The sequence below is a fragment of the Salvia miltiorrhiza genome, chromosome 1, assembly GCF_028751815.1.
Source record: "Salvia miltiorrhiza cultivar Shanhuang (shh) chromosome 1, IMPLAD_Smil_shh, whole genome shotgun sequence".
Classification (NCBI taxonomy): Eukaryota; Viridiplantae; Streptophyta; class Magnoliopsida; order Lamiales; family Lamiaceae; genus Salvia; species Salvia miltiorrhiza.
In genome coordinates this window covers 58,256,132-58,269,320 of record NC_080387.1, presented here as the reverse complement: position 1 = coordinate 58,269,320, position 13,189 = coordinate 58,256,132, and the positions used below count along the sequence as shown (strand labels likewise).

Below are 13,189 nucleotides of genomic sequence, written 5' to 3'. Positions count from 1 at the left end.
GAAAAGGTTCTTGAATTTTGTGCAGAGAGTGATGAAAATGTGGTTTCCATGCTGATTTCCTTTCCGCCACCAACTGCTGCTGCGGCGGTGGCCGGCCGAAGGGTTCGACAGTCGGCCGGAGACAGCTGCAAGCCCATAATCAATAATACTGTTAACATAAGCTTGAAAGTCTTGAATCTTGATGATCTACTATTTTCCATTTGTGGAAGCTATTAGAGTGTTAATTTGTTGATGAGATCAAGTATGAATTATATATGTGTGTATTTATAGGGGTTTTGGGAGCGGACGGTGAAGACCTTTTGGAGTGGGACCGAACCCTCAAACCAAGGAATTTGACTTGGTGGCGCCGCGCAGTACAACTCTCTTTTTCTCTGAGGTGGAAAATAACACTTGTGGGAATGTTTTGTTTTGAATGTGAATTTTGACTTTGTTGAATATATCAAGTTACGGCCGTGCAGTATATGTAGTATCAATTTCAAAGATTTTCGCATTTATCACAACATCATATTAATAAAGAAATAATTTAAATTCTAAATTTTGGATCTGGTTGCAAATTATACCTAATTTTTACAATGTTTCAACATTGGATTTATTGAAAATTTGTCATATCTATTCAGTTTTTATATGAGTTCTGAAATGAAATTAAATTTAGACATTTATTCAAGGTTAAAATTTAAAATTGATGGATGGTTTTTTAAAGCTTATTATCGAGGTTGTCCTCTCCTTTTGTCAATTCAATTATTGGACGTTAGAAATTGCGAGTCGAACTGGAAAAATCGAACTCTATACGTAGCGTCAACTCCTGACTCAATTACTTAATCACTAGACAATGAAATTGACATCTAGTGAAGACAAGTACTTAGACAATGAGCTTCGATAGCCCTTAATTGGTTAATTTTAAGTTTCAACATTGGATGAATCCCTAAATCTCAGGTCCAAATTTGTGCAAAAAAATAAAAGGGACAAATTTGCAAGGAATCTAAGCATTGAAACCTTTTAAAATTTCAAACCCTTTAAAGTCGCTTTAAAGTTTAGATCTAATTACAATAAGGGCCCCAAGTCTGAGATGTAAATTGCAACAATTATCTCTATGATAAAACAAATCTTTTTTTTTTTTTTGGAAATTGGGGGAGGGGGAGCAATGGGGTTGAACCTCCTTGGATCTCGACCCCCGATCTGCAGGGGAGGCCCACTGTTTTAGGTGTTCCAAATTGACTACAATTTAAGATGTAGTAATTTTATAGGTAAGGTTGAGGAAGCTGATTATGGTTGAATTGCAATATTATTAGAAAATAATAGAATGTGATCTGCGTAGCGTAGTTGATGATGTTTTCACACTATTTTAGAACCTCAGAGTGTGGTATTAGTATACTGGTTGGCTCGGTGCACATTTTTTGTTTTTAGTTTTTGGTTAAGTAGAATGGCATTCACACGAGGCATTGGACTTTGAAGAAACGCGTGTTGCGTATGTCATATTGCTTCATGCAATGCTGTCTTCTCTTTCCTTTTCCACCTCCCTCTTATATAATATCGACTTCAACAAAAGGACAACCCAAACTAGCAGATACTAATATAAACTTCACCACATATGCTGCGCTATGCGCGTATAGTTTTAATAAAGTGTGTTTTCAGTTACCAACATTTTATTCTTTATAATATAAAGTTTGTTGAATAAAACTAAAAACAAGGTGATCGGCGTGTATTTTCTCACAAGTTGGATACGTATATTCTTACATTTAATTAATGTTGTCAGTCTTAGCTAAGAGTTTATAACATAATTCATCAACCAATATAACTTAACTCTTCCCTTGCACATGCTATATCTTCTATGTCTACTTTTAATATGTGTGCTTTGCTTAACTCTACTAGTTGATTACTGTTCAATTCTATTCCAACTTTTACAAATTTTGATACCTGTAATATCTTTATTTATTTCAAAATTCCAGGATAGTTATGTTTAGATTTTATTTATTTTGATATAAGATACGAATCTTTTTGTTTTTAATTTCTCTTTAAAAAATACAATAAAAATGATCTATTTTTTTATATATATCATTGAAATGATAAACGTATTCAATATATATGAACACTGAACACATAGTAGGTACAAATGATTAATTATATTACTAACTTGAATTTCACGTGTATGATTATGTATAATCGTGAAGCACAACCAAATCTAAATCGATCTACGCAAGGAATACAAGAATATAAAACAAAGGGAACAAAAAAAATACATAAGAAAACTAAAGCTGAAATAGATTAAAATATTTAAATTTGGTGTTGCCACGTAGGGGGGTAAACCAAATTTTGAGAAGCCCCAATTTCCACCCATTTGTTAACCAACCCTCTCAAAATTCATGGGCCTAAAAAAAAGGGAATAAGTCAAGCAAACCAATTGTCAAGCTCAATTGTCGGCACAGCCGCTGGAAGAGGAAATATGACACCTAATAAGAAGCAAATTAGCAAACAACACTATGCCTCCACGAGAAAGAAATTAGTACCCTATTCCAATAATTCAAACTTTTGATGCTATACCATTATTTTCTAACTATGGATTTTGGACCAACCCAATTTTATATTCACAATATATAGGTGAGAATAAATTCAAATTAATGTCAGCCCCATGGAAAAAGTTTATTCCGAAGCATGTTTTCTGGTGCCCGTTTTTTCTACAAAGACACTCAATTCCGATTTTCTTTTTTTAATTGCCAAATAGAGAAAAAAGATCGATAGTTCAATCTAAATTTGTAAAAGAAAATTACTAATATATAGGTGCATTGATCCAGTACCGTCAATGCTAAGTTGTGCACATGCAGTGCGCATAAGCCTCAAACTAATTAATGACATGTGGCAGAGTTTATTTAGAATAAACTGTGGGAAATATAATTTTTATTCTGTATTAGAGAATACCTTTACCCAAATTTAGGGATTGAATAATTTGGATTGGTGACGAGCATTTTGAAACTCAAAACCTTGCACGTGTGGCCAAACGTTTTGAAGTCTTATTCTAACCTGCCAAAACATATAGTCATATGCAAAAGGTTTATCATGTTTTTCAATACTTTGCCTAAAATTTCTAGTGAAGGGAGTGAATTAATCTGATTTTCCAACGAATTGCTAGTGATGAGTTTGATTGATTAAAAAGAGCCTTTATTTTATGTGTCTTTTATTAGTTTCGTAGTTTGGAAGAAAGAGAGATGAAAAGGGGAAAAAAAAAGGATGGAGGAATATTGGGTAGAAAATTATGAGCCGAAGCATCGGAGGAAATTTATGGACAGATTGTTTGGTGCTATAGGACCGACCAACATTGGGCTTGCGAGAATTCGAATTTCCATGAGCCCAATTGTTTAGAGCCTAATTTGCACAAGTATAGAAGGCTAATTTGCATGATAACTTGTATTGGAGAGGAGAACAAGACACCCAAACATCATCGAGGATTGGGGAAGAAAATTGGAGTTCGATTTAATTAGATTATTTTCTTGCATTCTAGAATTATGAGTTTGAATTTCTTTATAGATTTATATATTATGTTCTTAGGCTAAATATTTTATGTATGGTTTATGATGTAGCTTAAATTTGATTACTTAATATTCCTTTCGACCATCAAATATTTTTCTTAATTTTTAAGCACACATATTAAGAAAAATTAGCTGTGTATATGGTGAGTAAAGAAGTCTTTTCACAATTTAAAAAAATTGGTGATAGTTAATGGGCTTATGTTGGTCCATTAATGAATATGTGTAAATATATGAAAAGTTTAAAGATCATAATTAGTGAAATTATGTCCAAATAAGGAGTACAAAAATATTTTATGAATGAAGAGAGTATTTTCTTTTAATTGAGTTTAGATGTCTGATATCTATCAAATGAATTTTCTCGAACCCGAAACTTTGACCTTAGGCATTAACCCCTTACTGCTTGGCCAACACACGCACACTAAAAAAAGGGTACAACAAGAGGACTTCCAGTGGGTCACCCATCCTAGTAATTAACTAGCTACTAGTTAAATGGTCTATGAATCGTATTGAATTAGGTGTGTAGAACATTATAGTTTGTGAGATTTTTTATAGAGAGTTACAATTCACATTCACCTATATTTACATTCATGTATGTATATAAGTTAGGCGATTCAAGTTTTCGATCTCCTGCTAGGAGGAAAACGAATGAATTGGCTATTAATGAATAATGAAGAGATCAGTTCCCTTTTTCACAATAAGGGAACTATATTCGTCACCTAATGGCGTATTTTGGCTATATCTTATCTTATTTTTGTGAAAACTACACGCACACATGACAGTTTTTTTTATCAAAACATAGTGTATATACCTAAATGCGCTCATATAAAACGATTTGTTTCAACAATCGTCATGTATTAGTAGTTGTTGCAATTGTTATTTTTATACATAATTTGATTTTATGTAACTAACTAATATACTAGATGATATTTATTTCGTTAAAATAGTACAAATTGCAGGTGCATGTCTCTTTAACTAGAAAAAAAAAATATAGGCACACTAATTACCACCTACCTTGGCATGTCACCCTGAAAGGATAACATCATGACCATATATTGCATGTCATCATCCATTAAGCAAAAGATTGCTCAACTCTTGCAGTATATATATATATATAATATGAAGCTCAAATATAGTCTTGATTATACTTGATACAATCATTAATTATTGATTACTAAGTAGTTGAAAGGCCGGCCCCTGAATCTTGAGAATCAAAGACAACAATTTAAGGAAGTTGTGCATGCATGTAAAGAAACAATGAATCACCAAACCGGAATCATGGGAGCCACCACAATGGGACTTCTCACAGTGTGGCCTCCATTTTCTTCAATCCAGCTTAATGAACCGAACGACACTACTCCAGAAGTCATGTTTCCCGTATATGCGATCTTCAATGAATAACTCTGCTTTTCATATCTGTTCCCAAATTGAAGCGTAGTCGGGGACACCGTCACCGCGGACCCACTCGGAGCATTCACTTTGACCTTATACGACGTCGCCTCGCCTCCCACATTCGTCACCGTCCGTTTAAACTCCTGAACTACACCGAGCTTGGTGGTGCTGTTGGGATACAAGGTGATGAAGGATGGGTAGTTCAAGTCGGAAGACGGGGTGCAAGCATAGGAGGATCTGGTGATGGTCATGATCTGCTTCTGCGTGTAGTTCATGGAGCAGAGAAGATTCACATAGTCTTGCGGCGTCGCGTCGTAAATAAGGCCCGGGTCCGCGGCACGGTTCGGGTCCACCTGCCCCGCGCCCATCGCTAGTGGAGTGGCGACCTCATAATCGAAGAACGAGTCCCGAATGTATCCCTGCGTGTTGTCCATAGGGTTCGCGGTGGTCATCATGGCCGAACGGACCGCTGCCGGGCTCCACTCAGGGTGTGCGCCCTTGAGGAGCGCGGCCACGCCGGAGGCGTGAGGGCACGCCATGGATGTCCCCGAAGCCAGGATGAAGTCACTTGTCAAGCCAATGTTGGACGAAATAGATGCTGTTATAGTATTTGGAATCCAAGATGCTAACACCAGAGTTCCCGGCGCCATCAAGTCCGGCTTCAACACGCCCGGGTAGCTCGGCGCGGGGCCCCGTGAAGTGTATGACGCGACCACCGGAGCAGGCTTCGCTCCGACCAACGTCTGCTGGAAATTGATGGTTGCAAACCCGCCGCCGCCGACTTTGGTGGCGTAGTCTATCAGAGTTTGGGCGTACTTGGTGCCTACGACGACGCCGGGGTAGGGGAAGTCGCTGAACTCGAATATTTCGGTGTCGTCGGAGATGTAGATTGCAGCGGCGGCGTTTGACTTGGAGATGAAATCCATTTGGTTGAAAACGTTGCCATTCTCGCATATGACTATGGCGTACCCAACTATTGACAAAGCTTGTGTTGAATTGCAAGAAGATATATTCTTCCTATAAATAAGAGGCAAATCTTGGGCAAGAGCCGGCGCCGGAAAAGTCGTCCAGCCGGAAATCTTTTGTCCATTCCCCAAAGTGAGACCTCCGGCGAAGAAACGATCAACCGAGCCAGCTGCAACAGTCAACACCCACGGAATCCCATTATGCAAGCTCCCAATAGTTGCCTCATTCCCAGCTGAAGACGAGACTACCACGCCCTTCTCCATGGCTCCGAAAGAAGCTATGGCGATGGGGTCCTCGTAGAGTGGAACATCGTCGAATCCCATGGAGATGGAAATCACATCAACTCCGTCGGCAACGGCCTGATCCATACCGGCAAGAACGTCGGAGGCATACCGCCCTTCATCCCAGAGAACCTTATACATGGCCACATGCGCGCGGGGAGCAATGCCTCTCGCGGTGCCGGCAGCGTACCCGAAAAACGAAGCCCCTTCCACGTAGTTTCCAGCAGCCGTGGACGAGGTGTGCGTGCCGTGCCCTTCCGTGTCTCTTCCGGAGTTCATGCTGATGGTGACGTTCGGGTTCGCGGCGATGACGCCCTTGTTGAAGTATCTGACCCCGATGAGCTTTTTGTTACACAAGGAGGAGTTGAATTCCTGCCCAGCCTCGCACGTCCCCTTCCATCTATCCGGAACTTCCGACATTCCGTCGTCTCTGTAGCTGGGGCTTTCCGGCCAGACGCCGGTGTCGATGACGCCCACGATCACGTCTTTCCCGTATTCGGAAGCCGGCCATAGACCTGTGGAGGGATTGAGAGAGAGGAATTCGAACGTGTGAGTGGTGTCGACTGTGACGTTCCTGTCGCTGTAGGCAGAGACGAAGCCCGGAGTTCTCTTGAGGGCTTCGACTTCGTCTTTGGACATCACGGCGCTGAATCCATGGAATGCATTGTCGTAGGTGTAGACTAGTTTTAGTGGCTTCTGATGGTGATGATGATCAAGTGAAGCTTTGAGGGAGTTGATGGTGAAAGAATACCAATGGTTGTGTGTTGGGAAAACTTTGGGCATCAAGGATTTGTCCATGTGGACAATGTAGCTTGATCTCTCTCCTAATACCAGCTTAGCATGGTAAGCAAATATTGTGAATAGAAATACAAAAGGGAGCAGTTTGATTAACTCCATGTTTTATCTAGATCACTTTTTATCTCTTGAGATGTTTAGGAGAGACTGTTGGGTGCTTATTTATACAAGCTTTCATGCAAATCATGCAATGATAGTGTGATTAGTTAAAAAAACTTGACGCCCTCAGACGGCCTTGTGCTCTTCTTATTTGGGACCATCGTATTGTTGTGGAGTGGTACTACGGTGGAAACTATGTCAATTGTATTTATTAATTAATCATATATACCTAATTTGGCTACTTGTCTCATTCCACCAAATTAAATATTTAATCCTAGTATTTTCGTCTCTATGGAAAGTGTTGCTTAGTACAGAGTCTACAGACTGGCCTTGTTCAATTAGATAACAAATCGGATTAAGTTTCACTGTCATTTGTGTGTGAGAATAAAAGTATTGCTTCTGTCCTCTAAGAAACATCGAATTTGCAAACGAAAATTTCAATGTTATAAATCGAAAGTGAGTTTCTAGCTGTAACAGCGAGTCATTTCCTTTTCAAATTGATGGGTAAGTTTGTTTAATAAAAATTAAATTGAAGGCGATCTTGTTAAAACTTGTAAAAGTAAAATTTCATCATACACAAGTGCTTAAAATTTTGACGAGTCATATAAATTTGTAGAAATATTATGGTTGGAAAATCAACATCGGGACAGGCTGGCAATGGGCGGAAGGCGAATAACAACCTTATGATGTTGAGACAAAAGGAAGAAGTATTTTTGTTCATCGTCTCCCTGCTGGATTAGTGCTATTGCCGGCTTTATGGCATTGTCAAATAAACCCATTTTGAATTTTTATGCAATAATAGTATTTTGTGCAGATTTATTTTTACCTTATTGTCCCCTTCTGTTGTAGCATGAATAGTATAATCGTCTTAAATAGAAGATAATTAAGAAACTTTAATTGCTAAGATTGGAGAAATTTCAATTGTGTGTGGACCAGAATTTGTTTTCATTCCAGTACGTGTATCCACCTAATTAAATTTTAATTAGAATTCATCTTAATTTGGATATATTAGAATGGGCCTCCGAGTTATTATTATTATTATTATTATTATTATTATTAGTAAGTGGCCCGTCGAAATTCGACGGGTTCTATTAAAATACTCCCTCCGTCCCACCATTTTAGTCCCCTCCCATTTTTCACACATATTAAGAAAATGCATTTAATTTTTATATTTTTATTTTGTATACCCTTATTTATTATTTTCACACGTCCTTTTCACATTTAAGTGAAGCATTAATTAAAGTTAATTTAGTAAAAATAATATTTTTATATAGTATTAATTAGAAAAGTGGACTATCTTTTTGGGACATCTCAAAATGGAATAAAGGACTAAAATGGTGGGACGGAGGGAGTATAAATTTATGAAATTATTAATATATTTTTTATTACATGAATTATTTTTCACAAAAATAGATAATATAATAAAATTGTTTTAAAATAAAAAAGTTATAATATTTATTTGAAATTGACCTAATTTAAATGTCTTATAAAATTTATATGTAAGCAGAGTTTCGATCCAAAAAATATTAAAAGAGAAATTGGAACAATTATTTGAAACGTATCTATATTAGATGTCTGTAGTTGGAACCAATAATTAAATTTTAAGAAAAAAATAAATAAATTAAATAATATTATTAATGACTTAAACTTTAAAAGTTTGAATAAATTATTAAATTTGCAATTACCTCATAATTTATCAAAAATTTTATCATACAACATGTTAGTTGTTGCATCTTGCATATATGACATCTTTTTTTAGTGACTTTTGAGATTGCCACGTAGAATTATCCATAACTGAGAATAAGTTTCGACATGTATAATCCAACATTTGAAAGAGATTGTCCATGACTTTTATTTATTGTTGACATAGCAAAACAAACATTCATAGGGAATTGCCTTCTCTGGAACCAAATTGAAAATTTAGTGAATGCGATGAAATCGTAATCATTCTAACTATATAAAACTTATTGCGCTCATTTTTTTTCTTGAAATGAGTTTTCCTTCAGTTATGTGTTCCCCAAGTTGAATTACTATCAACCTGGTGCCATTGCAAAGCTCATTAGATTGATCATATTTTTTAGAAGCGTGATTATGCATTTCTCTTTCAATTTAATCTCACGATTTAGCAATCTTGAACACTTGATCGTGTCTAGATATTCAACTGAAAATATATGTTCATCAAGTTCAATTTGTCCATCTTCTTTGCAAATACTGTCTGAACTTAGACAAACTCTTTATTTGATAAACATTAGAGACATGGCGTAATCATTTATCATATTAATCATCTCATTAATTAGTGGGGGCTAAGATAGCTCTATTCTTAAACATTTCTGTATCAAATGCATTATTAATTACGTTATGGATATAAATAATATTTTCTTAATTTGTGGAATATTAATATAATAATGGTTTTTCTATATGAAAAATGATTAAAATTTAGAAAAAGAAAAAGAATGAATGAGAATTGAGAAAAATTAGAATAAAGTGATTATACGATGTCACATAAGATAGAATTTATTTTGTTGAAATATTAATATAATGATTTTAGATATTTAATAGTTTTTAATATATCATAATTTTTAGATATTTAATGATTTTTAGATATGAAAATTGATAAAAATTTAGAAAAAAATAAGAATGAATTAGAATTGAGTAATTGGAATGAACGAGAATTTGTAATCCACCATCTTCTTAAATGAATATTAGTGGATAGTGCATCAGAAGATATAAAGAATTAAATTCGTTCAACCATATAAGTTCATCAATGCTCTTTTAAACAATGGAATCAATTTATTTATATTTGAAGGAAAAAATGTTAACAATTGAATTTAATAGTTATTATATATATAAGAGTTCAATTAAAAACCATTTTTATTGTAAGAACTTAGAAATAAATTAATTATTTTTCCATCTTAATGGATATGATTAAATCCTATTCCAAAGGTTGCCTTTTTTTTTTTTTTTTTTGTAGATTTAATGATTAAGAATACTTATCTAATTTTGTATTTTGTGATAAAGTTTGTTGCGATTTTTAAGGGATCGATAGTCTTTTTCTATAGAAATTTTTTATTCCTAATATACAGTTGATGAGGAGTAATATATGTAGAGCAGAGGAATGTCTTTACCAGTGGAATCACGGGGAGCAGCGAGGTAGCTTTCATCAGAGGAATCATCCTCGCCAGAGGAATCTCGCTCGCCTGAGGAATCACGCTCGCCAGAGGAACCACCTTCGCCAGAGGAATCACCAGAAGCGCGGGGAAATCTCCCGCGTGAAGATGACTTTACCATTATACCCTCGACCACGCAAGGCGCATGCTCCGGTGCTGATTTTACTATTCTACCCTCCATATGTAATCTATAAATAGGGCATGCGTGCTCCTTTGTAACCAACGTTATCTCTTATTCTCAATACAGCAACAACTTTTCTCTCGTGTTCTAGCATTCCAATTGTTTCCTTTGTCTTCTCCGGTCGATCAAACTATGTATAGTCCACGTTTCCTTAATAATCTACCGAAAAATCTCTACCCATCTTTCTATATTTCACCAACAGTAGTTATTAGAGGCAAATTAAAATATATTAAGTATTATTGATCAAAGTTATAGATTAGTTCTACATTCTTATCTTAAGGATGGTTTTTATTTTAACTCAATTGAAGTATTATATACGTTGAAACCTGAATTGGTCTGCCCATGAGGTCGAAGATAATTTTTTAGGGAATATAAATAGAATTAATAACATCAAAGTCATATATATTAAAGTAAATCATGTACGCTTTAAATTGAAATTGCAAAGTTGGATATCATAAAGTATAATATTACCATAATCATTACAACCTCAAATTACAAATACTTATGTATTTTCTATTTTTCATGTAAGGATATAAATAAAATTTTATTGATCAGTGGAATATTAGTATAATATTTTTTAGATATTCAATCGTTTTTAGATATATAATTCCAAATTAATTATTAAAAAATACAATGAATCAAATTTTGGCGTTGATTAGATACATGAATCATTGGAATTTATCTTGTAATTTTAGATATTAATGGTTTTTAGAGATAAAAATTTAGAAAAAATAAGAATGAATGAGAATTAAGAAAAATTAGAATGAGGTGATTATACGAATAAATGAGAATTGAGGAAAATTAGAATGGAGTGATTATATGACGCCACGTAGGATATAATTTATTTTGTTGAAATATTTATATAATGATTTTTTTAGATATTTAGTTTTTAAATATATCATGACTTTTAGATTTTTAATGGTTTTAGATATAGAAATTGATTAAAATTTAGAGAAAAAAAAAAGAATGAATGAGAATTGAGGAAAATTAGAATGGAGTGATTATACAATGCCACGTAGGATGAGATTTATTTTGGTTTTTGTATATGGAAACTGACTAAAATTTAGAAAAAGAAAAAGAATAAATGAGAAATGAGGAAAATTAGAATAAAGTGATTATACGACGTATTATTAAAAAATACAATGAATCAAATTTCAAGGGGTGACGTTGATTAGATACATGAATCATTGGAATTTATCTTGTAATTTTAGATATTAATGGTTTTTAGAGATAAAAATTGATTAAAAATTTAGCAAAAAAATAAGAATGAATGAGAATTAAGAAAAATTAGAATGGAGTGATTATACGAATAAATGAGAATTGAGGAAAATTAGAATGGAGTGATTATACGACGCCACGTAGGATAGAATTTATTTTGTTGAAATATTTATATAATGATTTTTTAGATATTTAGTTTTTAAATATATCATGACTTTTAGATTTTTAATGGTTTTAGATATAGAAATTGATTAAAATTTAGAAAAAAAAAGAATAAATGAGAATTGAGGAAGATTGGAATGGAGTGATTATACAATGCCACGTAGGATAAGATTTATTATTATTATTATTATTATTATTATTATTATTATTATTATTATTATTATTATTATTATTATTATTATTATTATTATTATTATTATTATTATTATTATCTAACTCATATTTTTTTTGTATTAAGAAAAGTCCTCCAAAGCGAGGTCCCTAATCCAACTAGGATATCGGCTGACCAACAGACTGGCCGCTGAAAAGAACGTCCAAATTGCGCTAAAGAATGAGCAATCCTATTCACCTCTCTATAAACACGATTAACATCAATAAGCATGATCGAGCAACTCGAACAATGTCCAAAATACCATCTGGCAAAAAACAGACCCTCCTCCGAATTAGCCATCACATGTGCCACCAACATCGAATCGGTAAATATTTCAATCGGTATCTGCTCGTGCTCCATACACCACGTGATGCCAGCCACAACAGCTATGATCTCGGCGTTCAACAAATTTGAGCATGGTTTCGTAGCCTTCGCCGCAGCAAGCCGCACAACACCTATGTGATCCCAGACCACCACACCGATGCCAAAAGCAGCAACAGCTTGGACGTCAAACAAAGCATCAACATCGCACCAGAGGCGTCCACGCTTCGGCGTCACCCACGTCCTCTTACCCAACTTGACTCCCAACATATTCTCCACCGCAACATTGGTTTAGCTGTGAGGTTGGCCCATTTCTCATTCCTTCTTCCTTTTTTTTTCTTTTTGGGGTCTGGGCCAACTTCAGGGCCCAGAACCGAGTCCACCCACTTATCCCAGCCCATTCCCAAACCCTAGCCCACTTCCCTTTCAGATATACCCCACCCCGCTCCTCTCTCTCTCTCACTACACTCAGCGCCGCTCCACTAACCCTAATCCTCTCCTCTCTCTTTCTGACTCCTCGTTTCCTCCCCTTTTCCACCGCCCTTTTGCCTTGGTTTCTCCAGCGCCTTCAATGGCGATTCACCCCACCGTTGCTGCTACTCCCCTTAAATCCCTGATGCTCTCTCATGTTGGGATAACGCATTATCAAGGACTGAAAGGCTCTGCTATTCCTTTGTGGTTAATTCTTTGATAATACGGGATTCCCTGCGTGGCTGGTGGTATCACCGGGCTTTTCTGTCCATCGGAGCCCTGTTTGGTGGTTACCTGAGTAGATCTGAGCCACCGGAGACCTGTACTTGGCTCCTGCTGTTGATGGTTCTGCTGAGATCTGAGAAGCTGCTCCGACGTCCATCCCTGGTCTTGATCATTCAGCTGCC

The 13,189-nt window shown here is 35.6% G+C and overlaps 1 protein-coding gene across 1 annotated transcript; it reads right to left on the bottom strand.

Moving 5' to 3' along the window:
• Positions 1-4,660: 4,660 nt before the first annotated feature.
• Positions 4,661-7,146, bottom strand: LOC130998472 (subtilisin-like protease SBT3). Its single transcript, XM_057923893.1, has one exon. It carries the CDS (start codon positions 7,052-7,054, stop codon positions 4,781-4,783), a length of 2,274 nt encoding a protein of 757 aa, XP_057779876.1. The 5' UTR covers positions 7,055-7,146; the 3' UTR covers positions 4,661-4,780.
• Between the last annotated feature and the right edge of the window lie 6,043 nt (positions 7,147-13,189).